At 37.9% G+C, this 23643-nt stretch overlaps 1 protein-coding gene across 1 annotated transcript in view; it reads left to right on the top strand.

Annotated features, from left to right (window-relative positions):
- Window positions 1-23643, top strand: part of LOC103907272 (semaphorin-5A) — a gene marked incomplete at its 5' end in the record, with an annotated part of 172861 nt that overhangs the window by 58210 nt on the left and 91008 nt on the right. The window contains 4 exons of the mRNA XM_009289418.1: window positions 1216-1423; window positions 13458-13575; window positions 19173-19354; window positions 21650-21793. Of these exons, the coding sequence (XP_009287693.1) occupies window positions 1216-1423; window positions 13458-13575; window positions 19173-19354; window positions 21650-21793 (652 nt within the window). The remainder of the gene's footprint in view (window positions 1-1215; window positions 1424-13457; window positions 13576-19172; window positions 19355-21649; window positions 21794-23643) is intronic.

Here is a 23643-nt window from a genome sequence, read left to right as displayed (position 1 = left end):
GCCCCCCCCCAGCCCCGTTACCCCGGAGGGGCTGTTTGTCCCGCAGTGACTACGCAGGGGTGCCAGCCCCCTGCCCCGGGTGCTCCCAGAGTGAAGCCAACACAGGGAGGCCACAGGCACGTGGCCACCAGGCAATTGCTGCCGTGGCTAAAACCAGCTCCCACTGAGGGAGGGCCAGACACGTCCTGAGAGCCTGCGCTGCCAGATCTCCACCAAGCCTCTGGCCTTGTGCTAGTGATGGCAAAAAAAAATATTTACTGGGCTGCAGAACAGAGCATCTCAAACATTTGTCTTGCAATTGTTACCGACTCACAATTACAGTCTTTCGAGACTTCACGTGAGTAAGAGCTGGTCTCGGTATGTGTTTGCAGTGTTGGATCTTTAATATTTACTGTTGCTGGCACATAGAACATTGCATAATGCAGTATTGGTCAAACAGCTACCTAAAATATTTATCAGTTTGAGAATGTGGTCCTTTGTGTTCAGGACAAATGTTCTTTGATATTTTTAAATTATTTAAAAACTTTGCGTGAGTGAATCGGAAATCTCATCAGTCATCTGACACTGGTTTGTGATGCTTAACTGTCTTTGCTTAGAAATCACAATAAGAATAGAAGTGAAGAGCAAATGCTAAAAGATACAGTTTTTCAGAGGTCAAAATCCAGATAAGTAAGAAGAAGGGACGCAGCCTCGTTTTATTGTTACATTTGCCTAGACTCAAGACCTGCAGATATTCATGCATATATGCTTTATTAAATTAATGCGATACATATCTAAAACCCATAGCTTTTAACACATAGAATTTTAAAACAGACTGGGGCAATGATGTACTTTATTGCTTTTTAAACTGCTTTAAACGTAGTAAAGTGTAGTACAATCTGGTAAACTGAAATCAGTAACCCTTGCTGTGAATGTGCATTTGTAATAGCCAGACTTTGAAAGCTTGTTTTCTAGTGACTACTGCTGTGAAGTCTGTTCTGCACTAATAAAATTATTTTTTACTGTATTACATCCACAGAAAACTTTAACGGCTGTTTTCAAGTTCTTTTCACTGTACTATAAGCAATTTAGGAAACTCCAGTGAAAGTACTCCCATGTTCTGAGGCTTCATTGAAAACATCCAGCATGGGACAAAGATTTGTTCACTGAATGACACCAAGTAGGTAGAATTGCTGGTATGATTTTTAGTAACTCATGTTCCTCTTGCGTTTGCAGACTATGGCACTATTAAGAAAGTACTTGCCCCGATGAACCAGACTTCAAGCAGCTGCCTGCTCGAGGAAATTGAACTCCTGCCGAAAAGTCAGCGAGAGCCCATCAGGAGCCTTCAGATTCTTCACAGCCAGAGTGTCCTTTTCGTGGGCCTTCAGGAACATGTGATTAAGGTCCCCCTGAAGAGATGTCTCTTTTACAAAACATACAGGTATGAAGAATCAGCTAGTCTGATTTGATGGGAGAAAAATGCTTGCGGGGGGGTGCGGAAAATGGGAAGGAAAAATGACTAAGTAGGAATCCAAATTAATTACCTCCCTCAGCAATGACTTTCTAGGTACACTGTTTATCAGAAGTGTCTCTGACTTCTTTTACTAACTTGTTAGGACTAGATGAGACTCTCAAGGAATTATATTGATATTTAAGTGTCATACAGATTCTGAATTGTGAAATGAAACAGCAAGAAATGGTTTATATAGAAAACAAGTATCTTATAATGTGCAATATAGCTGCTGGTTTAATATATTTAAAGCTTGAAACTTGGACAAATTTAAGTTGGGGGTTTTTTTAAGCTGAATTATAACTGAGTAAACAATATCTCTGTGGGTTCAGCAAGAAAACTAGGTTGGATGAACTGAGAGTTAAGACTAGTTGGAAAAGTGTCTATTTAAAGGTAGCGCTGGATCAGGAACCATAATAAATGTAACTCTTCTACTAGGTGAAAGTGTTATGCAACTAGCAGTTGTTCAATCAAACAAGGAAAATAACTTACAAACTATCACTTTGTTTTAGACTGTATTATGGTAGTTAAGGAATTTAAAGTTCAGCGTACAACTTTTTCTATAGGTTATCTAAAAGTACTTCTGGGTTGCAAAATATATGCTATTAGAGATTGTTAATTTCATCTAATTAGTTATATCTTCCCTTTGATATAAGTGTGGTTCCAGTAATTCAGTACAATTGTTCTGTTTTACGTCAGATGAACTCTGAACCAGTGTGATGAACTTTTTGAGAATTGTGACAGATGCATTTGGTTGGTTTTTAGCTTGTTTTGGGCCCTGACTGCAGGGCCCAAACATGCTTCTGCCCTCGCAGGGTGGGACCGCTGTGTCAAATCATAGACCACATACACGGCTGCAGGCTAGGCGTTCTTCTCCCTTTTTGAGCATGGGGTCTAATTGACAAGATCTTAAAAACGCTAAAAAAAAAAAAAAAGTGGTGCTGTTCCCATTTTACTGAGTAGAATAGTAGTTAAATGACTCAAATCCTGCTGAAATGGTACTTTATTCTTCTGCCCAGAGGTATGTGAAGTCTCGTCTTCCACTGGAATTACTTACTTAAAAGGAGATAAAATTATTACTTGTGGGTTTTTCAGTCATATCTTTTGTAGTTGTACCGCTTTGCTTGGAATAATTAAATATCCATTGCACCAAAAGGGTTACCATCCATGCTTTCTTCCTGGTTAAAGAGTTCACCAGCAATTCTAGCTCTGTTTTGTGAGAAAGGAGAGGATTTACAGCTGTGATCTAGATGAAATAAGGCATCTCCTTGTCATCTACCATTAGAGACTCAGATCGTTTGGAAAACGCAGGCATAATCTTTCTCTCACCTATCACTTTTGGCTTGACTAGTTTTTTCTTGGGCTTATGCTGGGTTTCAAGTGTATTTGGTTCTCTACAGGTGGAGAGAGTGTAGGTACCTTACTTGGGGCTATAAATTTCACTAGGTAATGAAACTTCTAAAACTTAGGCACTGCAGTGCTGGGTGCTTTAATACTCACATTCTTGTCATATGTTGCCAACTATTACTTTTACACTATAGCAATGGGTAAATAGAGTAATGAGTAAACCTTACCTAAGGAAAATGCCTTGAGGCATTGTGGTTCTTTTTTTGGATTATTTTAATTTTATCTGTTCACATTTATCATACTTAGGGCTGTATAACTGCACCAAGGCTGTATTCTGAACTTCCATCAATAATAACTAGAGTTTCTTCCCCAGATCAAGGGCACGTGTAGTCTTTAATATCGACTTCATATAATTTTTGAGAAATAGAGCATGCTTGTGTATAAATAACAGCCTTAAAAAAGCCAAAAGGCTGAAGATGTACTAGCTCATCTGTCCTTCCTTTTTGTGTCAATGGCAGAGCGTTCACCGTCTGATCTTTTCTAATCTTTCTGTTTAGGTTTATTGCAAGGGTTTCAGACAATGCAACTTCAGTCCCTCTGTTGAGCAGACTGTTCCACAAGCTAATATCTCAATGTCAAGATAATTTTCTTGAGATTGTCTATTTTTTATTTTTATTTCATTATTCCTTGTTTTATCTTCACGTACCAGCCTCTAAAGCATGTGATTATTGCTTTTCTTCATAGTTTATTATGTCTCCGTATATATCACTCTGATATGCTGTACATATTTAGCTAATTCGTATTTCCTTGTAAATCTGTTCCACCAGCACTTTCTTGTGGTGGAGTCCTCTGTGACACGGTGTTGCCTCTGACAGACATTCCCTTTGATTCAGGACAGTCCTATTCTGCCAGCTCATGGCTCCATTCCCACAGACACTGTTATTGAAGGCCCTTGAAAATATTGTTTTACATTTGGAGACTAAATTTGCCTTTTTTTTTTTTTTTTTGGTGTTCTAGGTGCAGTTCAGTGCACTTTATTGCTGTGACAGCAGACCATACCACAGGCAGAGCCTGTTGTCACACCTGTAGTTTGGGTTGCTCAGCACTTTCCATTACGCCATGATGTTTTTGTTGTTTATGAGTTGCCTGTGTTAGTTATTTGGATTGACAGTTTTCATGGAGAGGGTCTCCCTCAGACTTCTGCCAATGGCTGAATAGTTTTGAACACCCTGTCATAATCCTGCTGTTTTCAGGAATCAGCTAGGGAAAAATAGTTTGGGCCATGTGAATTCTTACAAGCAGTTCTGTAAAAAGCCCTGGTGTCTTCATGCTCCAGGAGGAAACAGCAGAGCAGTTACCTTAGTTCGGCTCTCCTTGGGGAAAGTCGTTAAGATTTGACCAGGTTACTATCACCTGGGTATTGCAGTTCACACATGTTTATCAAACTTTTACAGAAGACCATCAACATTATTCACTGGAGCTATTATTTTCACTAAGAATTCTTCAGCTCTCTGTACTTCTTCAGAGTTGAGTAGGCCAAGCATAAAGCACAACTGACTTCCGTATACCTGCTAATTAACTATAATGCGAGATAAATAGAATGATTATCATGAGAAGATAACTATTAAACTCCCTAAAGTTGCAGTGTTTGCTCTTTACTTTGAAGGCTCTAAGCATCTGTAATAAGGAGTAAGATCTGTAGCAGGGGGGTAAAGACTCCGTCCCCTGAAACAAAGAACCAGTCGGCTTTCTTTTATTGGCAGCTGTAGCCTTCAGAAGCAACCTTGGATGGCAGTGATTTCTCTGAGGCAAATCTGTTGATGTAATAATTTGTACTAGAGTTTTCAGTGCATCAGTTTTGAAAGCAGGGGCAATGAAAGGTTACATCAGCCCAATGTTCTGCAAATTCTTACCAAGCAAGGGTCAAGAATTGGTATTTCTGGTGGAAGATAGGTTTCACATACTTAGAAGGCTTGAAAACTAATCTTACTATCATGTTATGTCTAAGTAAATAAATAGTCCCATCTGCTAAAAGCTGTACAAGTAGTGACTTCTCTGGTGTGAAAAAACAACTTCTGGAAATTTTTGAGTATTGTTTTTTACATTATATGCTTAAAATATTATTTGGTCACAAGATTGTTTTGCTAAGAAATGTTATCATAGTTATTCTACTGTAACCCTGACTTTTCTCTCTCTGTACTCCATCATTTTTATTTTGGCTTCTTTGTTAACCATCAGCTACGCTATCTGTACGTATGCGAAAGATAACTGTAGCAGCACAGTAATAAGGAGGGTACTGGAGTAACTAACAGAAGAAAACAATTATTGCAAATTTGGTTGTGCTTTATTTCATTCCTAGAACTCCAAGATTATTGGATTAAGTATTTCAACAGCTGCTGTATTCCTTTATTTTTCCTTGGCTATAGATGTTGCTTCCTCAGAAGTACTCTCGCATTCAGTACAAACCTGTTTTCCTGGGATAAAACCAGGTTATCATTATATAGTAGAACAATGATTCCTATATACTAATATTATACAAGTTAACAACTAGTAATGTGGTCTAAACTATTACTAGATGCTAATGTGTCCAGAAGGGCTTGCCAACATATGGAATTGAAATTGCTGTTTTGAAATAATCATACCAGAATAGTTATTTTTTGATATCCAGGTGGATTTCCTTATTTCAAAATATGCAAGCCTTACTCCAGTTTAAATCAGAGAAACACACTGCTACATTAGAATTTTGGAACCACTTGAGGCCTAATTTGAATTAGTGATTCCAGAGTAATATTCCAGAATCAGAATCTTCATAAATTTCCCAAACTAGGATAAACTGTAATCCTGGCTGTAAGACTAGATTATAAGCACATTTTAAAAATGTGAAGTCTTTTTTTAGGTATTGATATACTGCAAAATTATCTTCAATTGGTGTGAACTTATGAGAACACTAGTAAAGTCAGCAAAACTATGAAATAAGCACAGCTGAAAGTCTTCCTCACTCAGTATAAGTAGAGTATTAGTCCCATACTGGGGAGGGGAATCAATTGAAGCTCTACAGATCTGAGGTTGACCTATATTTCTTTCTTCCCCTGTGAGGACCAAGGTGTTTGCAGAAAGTGTCTTTGTCTATCTGGTCCACAAAATGCATCAGAGACAAACTATGCATTTACATTTTGCTGCACCTGAAATATTTAGTCACAACTCTAAAGTGTGTGATCTATGCATGTACGTATTGTATTGTAAGCACACATTTTTGGCAAACAAGAAGGAATTTTGATAAACAGTTAGAATTTTACAGTCTGCTCCCAATGTATGTATTGCAGTACCCTATGGGGACAAAGGAAAATGTCTTTTCCTTTTAGTTTGCAAAGTTGTAAGAAAACCAGATGGATTTGACTACATATTCGCAATTCAGATTTTATTAGTAGGATATTATTTTAAATAAAGAAGTGATCAAAGAAATAAAAAAAAACCAGGCATGTGGTTTTCATATGTCATGATGTAATTCATTTCTTCGCTTTAAAAAATACCAAAAGTTTGAGGAATTTTAAGTTCAGTGTAGTTACTGTTAAGTTTTTCTTGAAAATCACCTGACATGTTTAAAGCAACGCACTTTCTAAGAGATCATTTCAGTAGTCATTTGATGCTTGGCAAGTGTATTCTCTGGAAACAGAATTTAAAGGCATTGGATGGTTTAAAAACAAACGAACAAACAAAGGCAAATCTGGAAGGTTTTTTATTTTAAAATAATTTAACATATCAGATACTGGACTGCTATGCAGTCAGGCCAGCACATACCGTATGCATCTCAGCTTACAGTGCTCTGCATTACACACCAGTTTTTTTTCTCATGAGAATTATTTGACACCAGTTTTTTTTCTCATGAGAATTATTTGCAGCTCTTTTAATATTCTATAATCTTTTTGTGGACATTTTTATTTATTTGAAGCTTTACAGAAAATTAACATCTGAGTTTGGAGTCCACTGTTGACCTGAATGTATGAAAAAGAGAGAGAGTATTCTTGATGCAGTAGTATGAACTGTGGGCAGGATTCCGGGACAGGAGTTTTGATGCTCCAGTTCTACGAGTCCAAACTGAGTAGCTTTAAAGGCCATCTGCTCCTTATAATACATTGTCAGGCCAGTGGAGGTATGTACAGTTACTTCTGGAATGAGAGGCAACGGTGCTCTCAAAATGTTGTGATACCTGCTATCTGGTTAGTACTTTTAAGGAGTCAAGTTGTACATCTTAAATCTGGGCCTGCTATCTTTATAATTGATTCATATTCTAGTATAAAGTTAACCTCAACATTTAAGTTCAAAAGAACCTAGGTTACAGCTGAGTAAAAGGATGTGGAAGTTGTGTACCCTGTTTACATTTATTTCCGCTAAAGATGTGCAGGTCTTTTAAAGACATGGGGATGCCATATGGAAGCCAACGTGTCCAGCCTGGGCAATCACTGTTATTGCTGTTCTGATCTAGGAACACATCAACTTGCGGGAAAATCGCCAAATCTGTTGCCCTTGGGTTGCCTTGCTACGTAGGTAGCTCAGATTTTCCACCGGGGGATGGAGCACCTCTCCTATGAAGAAAGGCTGAGAGAGTTGGGGTTGTTCAGCCTAGAGAAGAGAAGGCTTCGGGGACACCTGATTGCAGCCTATCAGTACTTAAAGGGGGCTTATAAAAAAGATGGCGGCAAACTTTTTAGCAGGGCTTGTTGCGACAGGACAAGGGGGAATGGCTTTAAACTAAAGGGGGGGTAGATTTAGACTAGATAGAAGGAAGAAATTTTTTATGCTGAAGGTGGTAAAACACTGGCACAGGTTGCCCAGAGAGGTGGTGGATGCCCCACCCCCGGAAACCTTCAAGGTCAGGTTGGATGGGGCTCTGAGCAACGTGATCTAGTTGAAGATGTCCCTGCCCATGGCAGGGGGGTTGGACTAGATGACCTTTAGAGGTCCCTTCCAACCCAAACTATTCTATGGTTCTATGATTTTCAGACCCTATTTGCCAACCACAGATTTGCAAGCTCTAGTTTCATCCCATCAAAAGGACTCCGAAAAACCCAGCTGCACCTGGTGGTCTCAGCATTTCCAGGCTCCTACCTCCTAATCAGAGGGCTGGAAACTTTGTCTTAGCTGATTGATATGGATGGGGACCTCAGATGTTATTTCTTTACAATGAATGGCAAGCCTACCTTCTCTTGTAGAGGGCATGCTCTGAAAGTTGTCTTTCACATTTGTTCCAAGTAGAGCCACTTGGAATCGTCTGTATTCAGAGAATTGTGTGTTATAAACAATTTTATTAAAAACATTATACATAAATTCCTGATTCTGGATTTGAAGGGAGGAGCTTGTAAATTTAAGGCTAGTATTGTCAGTGCATGCTGCAAGACTGAATTGTACCTAGATGGATTTGATTGCCTTATAGAAATTCAAGTAGGAGGAAGCAATAGTAGTCCACACAGAGTGGCTGAGATGATTAAAGGATTTGATTTTTCTTAACGGTACAGGCAAGGGTTAAGCAGGATTCTGAATACTTGACACGCATCTTAGTTTGAGCTTCTAGGACTTTATAAATTGTGTGCCTACCATTTATGTTCTTCTGCGTCATTCATCTGTATCTTTAGATCCCCGTTCTTCATTGCACTTATCTATAGATACAGACACATATATATATGTCTACAAAACCAGTAGTAATGAAAACACCGATAGGTACCTGTGTACAGAAGTCTGGTATCAGATTTGTGTATTCATTCAGAAGTAGATAACACAGTGCATTTGGAACACGAGACAGGCTTTTATCTTCACTTGTCTGTTCAAATTTGCAGTGAGGAATCTGGCTTCTGTGAAATAAGATGGTGACCCCTGTTCAGTTCCTGGTATACAAAGTGTCCAGATCACAGTTGACAGTAATTGGAACCAGGCATGGCTATCTCAGTAGAAACGATTTGAAAGGGTCAGGAGACTCAAATATCCTCTGTTCTTCAAAATGCTGTGTATAGGTAAAGACAGAAAAATGCTTCATTGAACAGTCTCAGAAGATGCACCTCTTACATTTATACATTCTCTGAATAACGTGTTACAGCTCAAGAGGATATCTGATTAGCACTTACAATGTATATTGATATGGGGATATATTCTTCCCCTGAAAGGAGATTTAAAAATCTCTTTGAAACGAATGGTATCAGGATATAGCTGTTAATCTTAAGGTTTTTTTGTTCTTTGGAGCACACACAATTCTTTTTAGTCTAAAACTCTATGGGGTTTTTAAGATATTTTGCTCTGAATGGTGTTCATTTCTGCCTCATTTTCTGTCTGAATAAATCATCTCAAATGTATCTTAAGTAGAGCAGTTTTGCTAGCCTGCTTGGTGATAATTATAAAATAGCTGAGGAAAATGACCTGCTGTTGCTGGCTTGCTTTAGAGTGGGATGACTTACGGTTCTGTTAGTAGTCAGTCAAAATCCATTGTTTAAGTGTTGCATGACTGTCAGTGGGCATACCGAACCATCGCAGCCAAATGAATGCCTTGCAGGAGAGACACTCAACTACCTATCATTTACGTTTGGTAAAAACGTAAAATAACAACATAGAGGAAAATCAGAATCAATCAGTAGAAGCCAAACGCTGTTCAACGTTTTTGTAGAGAGTGCTGACTCAACAGGGTAAGTGGCATCAAGAGTCTTAGAATGAACCAATTCACTTTTATTCCTGAATTTCCTTCCTGCACAAAATTGCCAGTTTTAGCAGCAGGGACAAATCATGTGAAGTCTTAGAGATGTGGGCTGGTGCCTACTGGGAGTAACAGACAAGACATTCATTTTCATCTCTGGTGAAACTGAGATGCAAGGTAGACTTCCAGAGACAAGATGGCTAATATATTATCCAGCTCTGCTACTTCCAGTGTCACTACCTGAAAAAGCCCTGTCAATTGAAAGACCTAATATTAATTTTAAAATTTATCTAATTTTTCAACAGTAGCATCTAAAATGGCTTTAGTTTAGACAGAGATTTGGGAGGAGAAAGGGATAAAGTTGTGTAGTGGTATCTAATTTCCAACTTCCCTTACGTACATGAATTTGGTAGCCATTTTGTACAATTTCTTTTGTTATTTCATGTATACACTGAAGCTGTTCCTCTTACTGCTGTCTCTTGGGAGAGAAATTAATTAAAAAAGAGTTAAAACAATATAAAATTTTCATTGATGGAGGACAGTAAGGACACATAATTGTGAGGTAATAATAGTCCCTTTAAATTTCACATTTCGGATAGAAGTTCTGATATTTTCATACTTAGAAGCTTTATTCTATCCTCATTTTCTATCTCTGAACTTATTTTTTTTATCTGTTTCTTTTCTTTTTTATCTAGGCATAGCAGATTAAAGTAATTAGCTGCTGTTATTCGCACATTAAATTATCCCTCAAAGGAAAGAAAATGGTTTTAAAAGGTGACATAATTAAGCAAATACAGATAAAAATTTACCCACATATTACCTCTCTTCTTCGTTTAAAAGAAAATATATCCACTTTTCAGAGATATGGGTGATCTAAGCAAGTGATCTAAAAGAAATAAATAAGAAAACCCTCTGAGATGTGAGGCAGGGAGAACAGAAAAGGACTGTTGTGTTAATACCTGAGAACAGGGCAGCTATTTAAGCCAGGTCCTGCCTCATTTCATGAATATATGTGGCATGCTGAACTCAAATGCCAGAAAGAGGGTGATGATGCTGAACTACACTTCCATGGTATGATTTTTCTCTCTGAATATAAGATTTCAAAAATTAAACTTTTTACAAGATGAGACTTAGGTATAATAATGACTGGAACAATCAATTAGAACATTATTTTTTTAAAAAAGGCAAAACTAGAGTTTCTCGTGTGAGGAGTACTTCTCAGACAAAATTTACTGTTGGTTTGTTTGGAATAGTACATATGTTTCCAGGATTAATTTCTGTACTATAGTGTAAAGAAAAAAAAAATATTGAAGACTGTTAATGCCTCTCATTTTTGGAGGAAGTTCTTCACACTTAGCCTCTTGTCATTTGCATGAGGTTAGCTGAGTTATTAACTTCTTAAAATCGTAGTTTTCATATGGTCAGTGGACCTTCCTCACTGAATTCTGAAAAGATTCACCTCATTTTATCTTGCTGCTGTGCTCTCCAAACCTGTTCACTTACTGAAACGGCCATGTTCGGTGTCCACAGAGCAATTGAACATGCTTTGTCCCAGCAGTGCAAGGACTTTTTTTAACTTTATTTCTTCCATGAAACTAGGATCTGTTCTGATACCAGGAAGTTATAAGAACAATAGAAATATGCTTTTAGTGCCCTACTTATAACTTCTAAGTGACTTGTAATGATAGGTGCAAGCCATTTTGATTTGCCTGGGTGGAAAGTAATGTGGAAACAGAAGCAAAAGAGGAAATGGGGTCTAAGAGCAGAGTGGGAGAAGGATCAGCTTTACTCCCAGGAAAGAGGAGTGTGGTTCTAAGTGAAAGGACAGTGACTTCTAAAATATTTTATTTTTTAATAAAAAGTGTCTAAAGCATAATAACTGCATTTAAAAATATTAACACTTAACATAAAGGAATAGTAAAGTTGGAAAAGTGAGCACTTCTACTTTGAGAAATAGCACAGCTAAAGTTGCCAATTGTGCATGATGTCAGCCTTTAACTTTTTTTGTATTCTTTTTTCATAAAATACGTGCTTTATCAGAGGTACTCTGAAGGAGATCACTGAACATCTTGTCTTGCAAACACTGGAAGGCCAAGACACTTAAAACTTTCCATAATTTGCATTAATTGTCCTCCTCACTTTCTACATAGTTAAATGGAAACGTGCAGCCTGAGTTACAAAAATGCTAAGTGCTTACAGCTGCAAGAGCCATCACTGGGAACTCTCTTCTGAACACTGAATCCCCTAAACCAAAAGCTTTATCTGCGAACTGGCAGCCTAATTAGGGGTACCTAGGGAGTTTTGGCTATTATGTTTCTTACTCTGTGCCCATTTTGCAGATGGGAACTATCCTCCCACATAGTACTGGAAATCCACGTTGCCAAGTGTAGAAACTAATCCTTTGAAATTTATAAGCACTAAGAATCCTCTGTAATGGTATTATGGAATAGCATACTAAGGAATTAGTAAGTCTGTGTTTTGTCTGATGTTAGCATGGAACTACATGAGGAATGCCAGAGATAGATAAACAGAAATATGAATAAAACACAGGATTTGTGAGGACAGAATCACAGAAGGGTTGAAGTTGGCAGGGACCTCTGGAGGTCATCTGGTCCAGCCCTTTGCTCAAGCAGGGTCACCTAGAGCCAGTTGCCCAGGACCAGGTCCAGACAGCTTTTGAATATCTCCAAGGAAGGAGACTCCAGAACCTCTCTGGGCAACCTGTGCCAGTGCTCGGTCACCCTCACAGTGAAAAAAGTGTTTCCTGATGTTCAGAGGGAACCTCCTGTGTTTCAGTTTGTGCCCATTGCCACTGGGCACCACTGAAAAGACCCTGGCTCCCCCTTCTTTGCACCCTCCCTTCAGGTATTTGGACATATTGATGAGATCCACTCTGAGCCTTCTCTTCTCCAGGCTGAACAGTCCCAGCTCTCTCAACCTCTCCTCCTAGGGGAGATGCTCCAGTCTCTTAATCATCTTTGTGGCCCTTCACTGGACAGATGTGATGTGAACAGACAATTAAAGAGAGAATGATAATTCCCATGGATTTGAGTTGAACAAGAATGATCAGTCTAGCATTTTTTATAATCTAGACAAAATGTTTGAATTTATATTTTTTATGTGTAATTTATAGGTATTTTTACAAGTGTTAAAACAATTCTGTTACGCTTCACTATGATGGGACTTACACCTACTTTCTTATGTATCTTTAGCTATGAAGCTGCAGACCTGTTGCCTGGACTGTTAATGCTTAACCTACCAGTAGCAAGAGAAAGCTGCCATTTAACAGAGAAAAGAACTTCTAGTTTTGTAGAGCGGGTCTTTCAGAGTCTGTAGGAAGCTGGACTACCATCCTTCTCTCTAACCTTCTTTTTTCCTCCTCAAGTGCCACTAGGAGGGAATGTCTAGAGCAGCATGTGATATGTGAGAGGTGTGATAGCAGCCACCAGCACCCCTTTGAACTTATTTCCAGGGATTCTACAGCAGTGCAGAAAACAAATCAGAGGGTTTTCTAGTTAATTTTCAAAGAGTAGACATTGTCTTCTGATTTCTGACAAAGATGATAACTATAATTCCAAAACCAATAGAAAAGACTAAGAACTGTAACTCCTGATATCTTGTTTACTTGGAGCAGGCAACATACGCTTTTTATGAATTGCTGTAATTCTCTAGTAATTAAGTACAATAATCAGTCCTGACGACATACCATGCATACAGCCAGAAATTCAGCTATGCACTTAAAAGAAATCCTGGCTTTGTGTAGGTATTCAAATTCATTTTTCTTCTGTTTTGTCATTTCATCTGTGCCATACCACATCATCAATTTCACTGTCTGTTTTAGGCCTATGAAATATGAAGAGGTGCCACATAGTTATTTAGAGATCTTTGGCCGGTGCAGACGAAGATAAATGTTCATGTTTTCTGACTGATTTTCATTCACAGTGCATGCATTGGATCCCAAGACCCTTATTGTGGCTGGGACATGGTGATGAAGAAATGCACAACACTGGAAGAAAGTCTGAGCATGAGTCAATGGGAGCAAAGCATTACTGTGTGTCCAGTAAGTCCAAATACATTCATTTATCTCTTAAAACTTTTGATACCACGTGAATTTCATGAAAATGAGCTGGCATAGATTTTTCAAGCTCAGAAAACTGTGTTAATGCCATTTTCTTCAGGCCTTCCCATCAGATTTTAACAGGACATTTAGTTTGTTTTCTATTTTTTATCAAACTACTTATATAATATAATCAAATTATTTATAGTACTGTCAAAGGGTAGTTGTTTTTTACCTGTAGTGTCTGTGTTCCCACCTTGAATACAAATTTTCACTAACATTAGAGATATTGACATATTTTTCTCTGTAGGATTTTTCTCCATTTTGTACTTTGAAAAAATTTAATCGCTAGTGGTATAATCTTTTCTTTTAGGATCATCATTGCTAATATAAAAGGCCATATAACATTTTTCAAAGTCCATGAATTGGAAGGGTGAATTGTATGAGTTAAGTCTCACCCACATAAATGACAGGAGTGATAATTATAATAAACTTAGTGTTAATATTTACAGTGGCTTAACACTTCTCTTTAAAAATGATTTTGAATAAATTTAATATAATAAAAAAACAAACAACAAAGTTGATTTTTATCCCTCCTTTTTAATGTGGTTCCAGTGTTGTTTTAGTATTGGTTCTTTTCCCTCACTCCAAAGAGCACAAAAAGAGGGTTAAGAAGGATCTTCCTTGTACTACTAAGCTCTTTCCTTTGGAGACTCATGCTGCTTTGTCTTTGCCTTCTGCCCATGAAGAGGGAGCCTTTCCAACTCAATTCTGCTTTCATTGCTAATAAGGACTCCTTGAACTTGTCCCCACTCGCCACTGGAGCACATGCATCTATGAATTTATGCTCATATGACATCCGTGTTCTATTCTCCATGTGTTTAACAAGCTCCTTTGAACATCTTACTGACACTCCTCTCTCTTAAGCTGGGCTTTGTTTAGTGAACTAGAGATATGCAAAATTATAGTATAAAGTTCTTCCAGCTTTCACTTGTGATCTCTACATGTGTTGCAGCAGCCTCATAGATACAAATCACTACACCGATTCTGAGGTCCTTGAGAACTAGCTCCTGTCTTCTGACTGTCTGTGTTTGACATTAAATAGTAATTTTGTAAACAATATCTTGTCCTGTCCTTTGCATCCATGCTCTCACATAGTGGCCTAATAAAAAAGGCTTGCATTGGATTAATCTGCATTAACATTTTAGCTCAAATCAGGAGCAACTTTGTGGTAAATACTCTGTTTTTTCCCATCTACTGTTCTTTGGTTCACATGACAAAGCAGTCTTGAAGCACACAAGCCACATTACTTTCAGATGAAATTAAACCAAAAATGTGCTCCAACTACTGCTAGGCATTTGATCCATGACCAGAATGAGTCCAAAGTAAAGCCCACAAAATACGTATGGTGTATGTGTCAAATCTTCAACACCAACTGTTTTATTTTCCAGATTTGCAGTTTATGTGTGTACCACTTGCTAATATAGACATAGCCATTGTCTCACAGAAAGTCTGGATTCAGTCACTAGTGCAGTCCTTGCCTCCCTGATTGGCAAGTAACTAGATGCACTGTACAGTATATTCATTTTCAAGTACATGGAGTGTATCATATCTCCCTGCGGTAATCCTACAGGGTAAATGTGGTTATGTGGAGGGTTTGGTGGTGGCCTAGTTGGGTTGCTGTTTTAGGAAGGATTACTGGAATGGGTTGGTCGGTCGATACTTGCATGAGGAGTCTGCCTACTGCTTAGTCTTTGAATTCTGGCATTACCCCTTACTTTCTTTCATAGATACAAAGCATGTGGCCAAGAGGGATGGAGGGGGAGGGATGAATGGTTTAGAAAGCAGAATTCGGTTCTGTTCCGTTCAGCTGGAGAAACAATTATACATGACAGTTGCGTAGGAACTGACAGTCTAGTCAAAGCAGGGGAGCACCAAAGGATTGCTCAGAAATTCATCCACAGCTGTGAGACTTATTCTGCATATCATATATGAAAAGATTTAGCGAGCCTCCAAAGGAGTTTTGGAGTTGAGCAGATTGGGATTGCATAATATCAGGAAAATTTTAGAATTCACTGTCTAAATTGAAAAGCGTGGTTTTACCACTTTACTGTCTTAAACCGCTGAACTCTAAGTAACACATTATTGAACAAATTTGAAAACCTCATAGAAACATTCCTTTAAAATAACACTGTATTCTGGCAAACTGCAATCAGTTACAATTTTGCTTAGCGAGGCTTTCAAATATTTGTGTTTACAGCATTTTTATATGCTGTATTCACAGCAAGATATATAAGCCGAGATGTAATGAATTTCATTTTGTAGACAACTGAGCTATGTCCATCCTTGACATTTGCTATATACATTTAAGATAATGTAGCAGGCAGAACATAACAGATTATTAGAAACCTTCTGCCCTCCCTGTTTTGGTTCCAATTGGTTCCAGTATCTTAATTGTTAGTAAAGCTACACTGATCTTTTTAACGCTATAGAAAAATTTGTCAAGTTAATGCATGACCAGTTTCTTCTAAACTCGGATCAGAGAGGGAGGCCTGTTTATACACTAGTTTAGCCCAAAATTAAAAGTGGTACCAGTTGCACTTGAGAAATTACTTCCTAGGGAATTATTCCTATATCTGAATATTTATTGGTATGTCATGGTAGAGCAGGGAGGGGGCTAGGAGAGGTAGCTGAGCATCTGTGTTACAATCTCTCTGAACTTTGAAGATCATTTGAGACAAATGTGGTTATTTTGGTTATCTTGCTTTGATTTAATTTTCAAGTTGTTTTTTTAGGTTATTGTTTCAGTTGCATGACTACACCAATTGTGCATGAATATAGATAGTAATTAATGCTATGGCACATATATATACTTTGAGCTTCTTTCAGTTGGTCAAATTATTCATCCAATATTTTTTATAGTAATGAAGGTTCATTGTTTTGCCGAAATATTTTCCAGTGGGACCACTTGCAATCCATCGCTCAAAAATACACTGTGTGACATTATCAAAGAGCTTTTACAAGGAAAGTAAAAATAATTTTTAAAAAAAGTTGTGGGGTTTTTTTACATAAGTATGCAACATGAAGTGGCTTTATTTTTACAGCTGTAGCAAACATTGGACGCAGGGAAAAAGTATAGTATGGGATCTTACCTGAATTCATTAGCAGCTTCAGGAAATACTCCAGAGCCACTGAATTATACACAAAGTAATCTCAAACCAAAGAGCTCGTGGCAGATTTAAGGAATGGGTCACTGAAGATGTGACCTTGACTCAGAGTGCAGAGGCACAAACCAGGAAGACAAGGTGGGTGCAGAGAGGCTCAAGACAAAGATGACTGATATTTGGAGGACATTAGGAAGGAAGAAGGGACTAGAAGTATCTGCAGCAGGGAAAGGCTGACAAAACAGGGTGGTAGAGAGGGAAAGCAGAGTGCAGCCGTGCCAGGAAAGTACAGCCATATTGTCTGCATGATTGTGATTTTCCCCTTGAGGCGTGTCAGATGTTAAAAGGTTATTGGGCATAGGTTCTCGTGAGGGCTAAAAAGGCCCCTCATCAGTACATTTTGCTTTCCTATAGTCCTATGATGAAATTGTTTGATATCACTTGTGAAAGGGAGATATTCATAGAGAGACGGAGCAGGTGAGTCATGGGGAACCGCAGAGACTGCAGTGGGATGATCTTTACAGGACTAGGGGTCACAGATCAAGAAAGAGAAACCTGCCATCAGTCTGTGCTTCTGAGCTCAAGCTTTCAGCTAAGTTTTATGAATACTTTCCCTGCCACTTGATATAAATTATGATAACCGTAGACAACTGTAGCTTTAGTTTATAATTGTAGGTGCAACAATAAAGATGCTTTGGTGCAGCATAGAAATAGAAAGCAGTAAAGACATTTTCACATCTCTGACATTAATTGGATTGGGGACATATCATTGCTAGTTTATGGACAATATGTTTGTTAGACCAGCTGTGTAAGAGAGAATGGGTTTACTTGTCACTTAACTAGAAGTAAGTATTTCCTGTTGTTTTGTGAAAAACAACAGTGTATACTCCGCATGAGCAAAGGTCGGTGAGTTATTTTCAATGAACAGCTGTCAGCAGAATTTTGAAATGATGAATTATGGCTATGTCAGTTGTAGCTGGCAGAACATGCACATAGCTGTTCTGTGGAGAAGCTATATCTGTGAAAAATAACTCATGAGAAATATAATTAAGAGTGAAATTATGGAACCTTTACCACAGTGGAAAGAATCAGCCAGCATCCAGCGTGGCAGTGGAAACATGTCTTGTGCTGTAATTGAATCTCTTGTATCTTCAAATTATTAGTGAAATGTATACTTCCCTCACCACTGTTAAAATGAAACAATACTAAAAATAGAAAAAGGGAGACACCATTTCAGATCATTCATGACAGTCTACAGCTGTAGTTCCTATTTCAATATATAAGCAAATGTTAAAGTGTTACTTTCTTACACATTTGATAAAATATGCATGATTACAACTGATACATATTTATTTTTATCTAGGAGTGAATTTAAATGCTATTTAGCCTGCACTTGTTAGTACTGCTGTTTTGACTGAAAGTTAAAATGTGACAATCAAAAGGCAAATCCTTTAGCATTTAAGTGAAAAAGTGGCCATCATTTCCATCTATGATCACAGATTAGTCAAGATTAACACCTTGCTAAAAGAATTAACAATATGAAAGCCTATCTTTGTTAAGAGAGCTGAATTCCCCGTGTCCAGCCCCATTTTCTTTATAAGTTCCAGTAACCATGGAGGCTGCTGCAATTTCCTTTAGCACATTTTGTTTCAGCTGGGCAGTAAAGATTTCTTATTAACATGTGTTATGGCTGCATGATGGAAACATTCCAGTCAAGATGAGAATGGTCCGACCCTTCCAGCCAAAGGTGTTGAGAATTGACTTCAACGGGAGCAAACTGTCTCATCATGGAGGGTTAGGTGCTGCTTTTTGAAGATGTTTTTAGGAATTATACATACAATTACATGTAATGTTTAGAGAGTCATATTTAAAACCACATTTCACTTTTATGAAATGGTGCTATATGTGCTTCAAAAAACTGTTGTCAAAAAAAGACACTCGTCATGGAGGTTTGAGGTTGATTCATCCAGTTTTGTTACCCTGGAGTATTATCCTCTGCTGCCTCTTCCTTTTGATCTAGATCTGGGTTTCCACAAGCGTTCTTGCACATGCTGTTCTACAGTCAGTATCCAGGTTCCTAATCACAGGTAAATTTTAGCAAATAGGGAATACTGTTATCAGAAGATAATTGAGAAAGTGAAACTATACTTTGTTGAATCACTGTAGGCAAGCACGGTTGCGAAAGGTAATGGTTAGTTGTGATTATTGTTATTGCCACAGTGGTGGCATCCAGTGGCCCAGATCGGTTGGAGGTGGTGGGAACTATGCAGCTACAGAAATTATAAGGGGAGCTTGCTGTCTGGAAGGTACACCTCTCCAGTGAAGGCTTTTATTGTTGGTGGCTGAAGGCTGTACCTCCGTGTACTGCAGAATTAAGAGGTTGTATGAAGGAACTGTCAGGCCTTAGGTAAGCCTTTCTGTTGTGTTTGTTTCTAGATGAGGAATCTGACAGTGGATGGGCATTTTGGAACATGGTCGCAGTGGAAACCTTGCACTCACACCGACGGTGCCAGTGTTGGCTCCTGCCTCTGCAGGACACGTGTGTGTGACAGTCCTGCTCCTCAGTGTGGAGGTTGGCTGTGTGAAGGACCAACCATGGAGATTGCCAACTGTTCCAGGTACACAAAACAATTTCAGGTTCTATCATTTATGGTTTAAAAGTTTTTAACTTAATCAGAATAGAACCTACCCTGTGAAATCTCATCTGCAATCCACTGATCCTGTTCAGTGCATGAAACAGCTCACAGCAATGGCCACAGCAAATGAGACATTAGAAAGTATCTCTCAGACTTTGTGGGGAGAGAGAATGAGCCGGATGGCAAATACTGATTTCAAATGCTGTGTACCAAATAGTATTGTCCTCAGCTAATTTTAACAAAAACTCAGGAAAAAAAAAAAATCAACGTTACGTAGTATCTAAAGTATGATACTTTTTCTCAGTTCTGTAAGTCATAAAACTTTTTTTCTGGAAGTCAGAACTGTTTACTCTTTTGGATGTCTCATGTCACCATTATATTCCCCCGTTCTGCCTTGGGAAAGATGTTTTTGTTATATCTTCTGATTGTATCATGACATCTAGATCTATTACCAGTCTGTATGCCACTCTTTAGCCACTCTTTTGTCTTCCTCAGGCACGTAACCACTCCCAGAAAAAACAGTGAGAGCAGATCATTTCAAAGACACTCAAAACACTGCATATTCTGAACTGAATTAGGAGTTCATGTTTAAAACATTATACATACTTTAATTGCAAGATGAAACTTATACTGGTGCATTCTGCTTATTTTCAGTGATTCTTTCTGCTTTTTGTCTCTTTTTTTAAACATCAGAAGCACATCATGGTAGTGAATAAAACTGATTATCCTTCTGCACAAGATAACTGCAAGCTCTGTAAATGGAAATAGTCGATTTTAGGGAAATTACTAAAAACATAACAATATAGTATATAACATCAGATTAGGAGAATGGTAGAAAAGATAAGCATGCTGTGAGATACTGAACAATCAAACAACGGTTATTGGCTGTCAGGTTTAGAAGGGAATTTGGAACATGACTTGGGACTTGATTCACGTACTACCATTGTACTAAAAACATAACAACATAGTATATAACATCAGATTAGGAGAATGGTAGAAAAGATAAGCATGCTGTGAGATACTGAACAATCAAACAACGGTTATTGGCTGTCAGGTTTAGAAGGGAATTTGGAACATGACTTGGGACTTGATTCACGTACTACCATTGGCAGTATTACACTACTGTTTTAACATCTTGCTTCTGTTAACACTGTTATATTAGTAATTGATTCCCAGAATTCATGGATATCCAGGTATTTTTTTCATTTTACCACTTAGGTCAGACATTGCACTGACAGAGATCTTATTTTTTGTCTGTGTTACCAGTGATAGCTGATTATTTTTTAAAAAGCTTTTTTTCTGTGTTATCAACTCTTATATCCCTTATAATAACAAGACATCAAGATGAGTGAAATTTAAATTGGTAATATTTGTGATAAATTACTTGAATAATCTTATGTCATTTTTATTACTGGATTTAATTATTTTCATTGTTTAAAAAAATGATTTCAAAATCAAGTAAGGCGCTATTTTAACTTTTGCTTTTATGATGAAACCTCAAGAACTCATTATTGTTTAGTTTTATTTTTCTTGATTTCTGTTTGTCTTCTGCCAATACAGAAACTGCAAGCTAGCCATCAAAAGGTTTTGGGAACTCCTTGAAGTGCATCATTTTTTGCTTAGGACAGGGTATGAAATTCCTTTTGAGATGTTTGGTCTAGTACATTTTTTCGTAGGGTATATTGGGGAGGGACAGGAGTGGCCTTTCCAAAAGTTCACAAATGCAGGATACAGCATGTGAATTCTGTTAGCTTTTTTGTTACATTAAAAATAAGGTATTGTTACCTTAATGGAGTATTCTGTTGAAATTGCGAACTAATGCATTTTGACACTTACTTATTACTCTTTTTCCTTTAATCACTTTCCTTTCAGAAGAGGTAGCAAAACTTGACATTTTAATCTCCCTGAAAAAAAGACCCACAAATAATAATTAGAACAATATGTGATTAAAAGTTATCTTCAGAACTTTGATACAGGAGTTTGCAGATGAAGTTTACCCAGAATAAAGTGACCGAAAGCAACTAAATAGCTTCATATCTTTGTACTTAACTTCTTGTGTAATTGGGTCATTTTAGCAGTTGCTGATTACAAAGCATGGAATATGGAAGGATCAGAGCACCTTTATTTTAGTTCAGTATTCTTTAAGAAATGGAACACGATGCAGTATTAATGACTTCTACAGAAATATTAATGGGCCAGATTCTGCTGTCAGTCACACCTAATCAGCCATTCGCTATGTATAACAGATGACAGAGCCTGAGCTTTTTATTCTACCAGAAATGGAGGCTGGACACCATGGACTTCTTGGTCACCTTGTAGTACCACTTGTGGAATAGGCTTTCAAGTTCGTCAGCGTTCCTGCAGCAATCCAACCCCTCGACATGGAGGACGCGTCTGTGTGGGACAGAATCGTGAGGAGAGGTGGGCTATCTTTTTTCTACTGTCTGTTTTAATTTCTTCTGCTCAGCTGTATTCCACTGACATTTTCTCCTTTACCTGCCTTGGTTTTCTCTTCACTTTCCTTTCACTCTTTAACTCCACTGCTGTACAATAGCAGTATTCCCATTAGCAAGGCTGTGGGTCTGCAGTGGTTCTTTCATCTTTCACTTAGCTGCATCCCTCCTGAGCCAGCTGAGAACTCCTGGTAGTGCCAGAGAATTGTGCTGAAGCAATGTGCTGCTGTCCCTTGAGACCCTGAAAATTGATTCTCCTTGAAAATTGATTGCAGTGTGTTTGAATTGTAACTCGCCCAGCTTCAAGACCTCGAATTCAGAGCAAAATATAGTAAGGTCACAGCATTATGTTACTGATGCTGTGAGTTCATTTTTTTGTCTTAAATGAATTAAGAATCTATATAACACGAAAGGAAATTTCAAGGGCTTTGTTATATATTCAATAAATATAATACACCTTGAACTCAAATATCTTTTAGTAAGGTTTCAGGTTTTTTTTAAATTGTTTGTAGATATATTAACCCCTGAGCAGATCAAGTCAGCTCAGATTTTGATTTCACCATCTACTGCTTTGGCACTGGGCTGGGTATTTTGTCACTAGCTCAGAATGTAAAGTTCAGGCCTCTGATTCCATTTTACATGCACCCTAATGTCTCTAATTGATGTGTTAGGAATTTTAACAGGAATTAAATATTTCTTTAAATCAAACTAGAATATATTCATATAAACTGCAACTCTTAGATACATTATGTTGTTTCCCGAGGCATGCCAAAAAGCTAGATAGCAGAAGACTGGTGTTGGTGTAAGAATTGGAGTACTGTAGTCATCTGTTCCAAGAGATGTATGTGGATACGTTTCCTCTCAATATGCACTTGCAGCTTACTTCAGTGTTTCTGTATGGATGATTTAGTATCCTATACTGCTGTTGGATGAAAACAAGATTCAGTAACCTTTATGATGAGTTTCAGTGTGGGATTTAATTAAACACCAACTCCGGCATTTCTTCAGGTGAAGAGATTCCATTGAAGGGAAGTTGCATCACACATTTATGTATTAACAGATCAGCAAGGACCTGGTCTTTCTAACTCTACATGTTAAAGATCAGTATCACAGAACATGTGAACACTTCTTGCTGTTTCAGGGCCATGAATATTTACCATTTCATGGCAGAGGAGAGCATTTTATTATTTTCTAAATTGCTTTCTGAAAATAGGTTGTCTGACCAAAAAGCCATCGCCACCAAATGTAGATTATATCTGCTGTTACATAGCTCTGTCCAAGCATGAAAAATAGTTACTGATTTTCTTGAACTGAGATGTCAGTCCAGGGCAGGACACAAGACGACTGAATATAGAAGAAAAGAGTTCAGTTGGGATAGGCTTTTTTGTGATGGACTATGAACATTAGTAGTCATTGTTCATCTTAGGTTTAACATGGAATAAAAGTCCAATAAGGAGTTTCAGAGAAATACAGAAAACCGTAAGAAATACTTCCATAATAATAGGAGAAAATGTCCAGTATTAAGACAATGGGTGCACTAAAAAGCAGTTACAAAATGGAAAGTGATACTTACAATGGGTTGAAATAATAGCAGCCTAGGAGGATTGAATTTTGGTTCAGAACAGTTCTGAAGGAACAGCAGGCTTATGTTGCTTTGCTGTTGTAGCCTGCTGGTTACTTAGAATCATAGAATCATTGAGGTTGGAAAAGACCTCCAAGATCATCGAGTCCCACTGTCAACCCAACACCACCATGTCCACTAAACCATGTCCCTAAGTGCCGCATCTACACGTCTTTTAAATACTTCCAGGGATAGTG

Source organism: Aptenodytes forsteri, unplaced genomic scaffold (assembly GCF_000699145.1).
Source record: "Aptenodytes forsteri isolate BGI_AS27 unplaced genomic scaffold, ASM69914v1 Scaffold397, whole genome shotgun sequence".
Taxonomy (NCBI): Eukaryota; Metazoa; Chordata; class Aves; order Sphenisciformes; family Spheniscidae; genus Aptenodytes; species Aptenodytes forsteri.
Note: the sequence above shows the minus strand (reverse complement) of the source record. Positions and strands in the feature narration are given on the sequence as shown.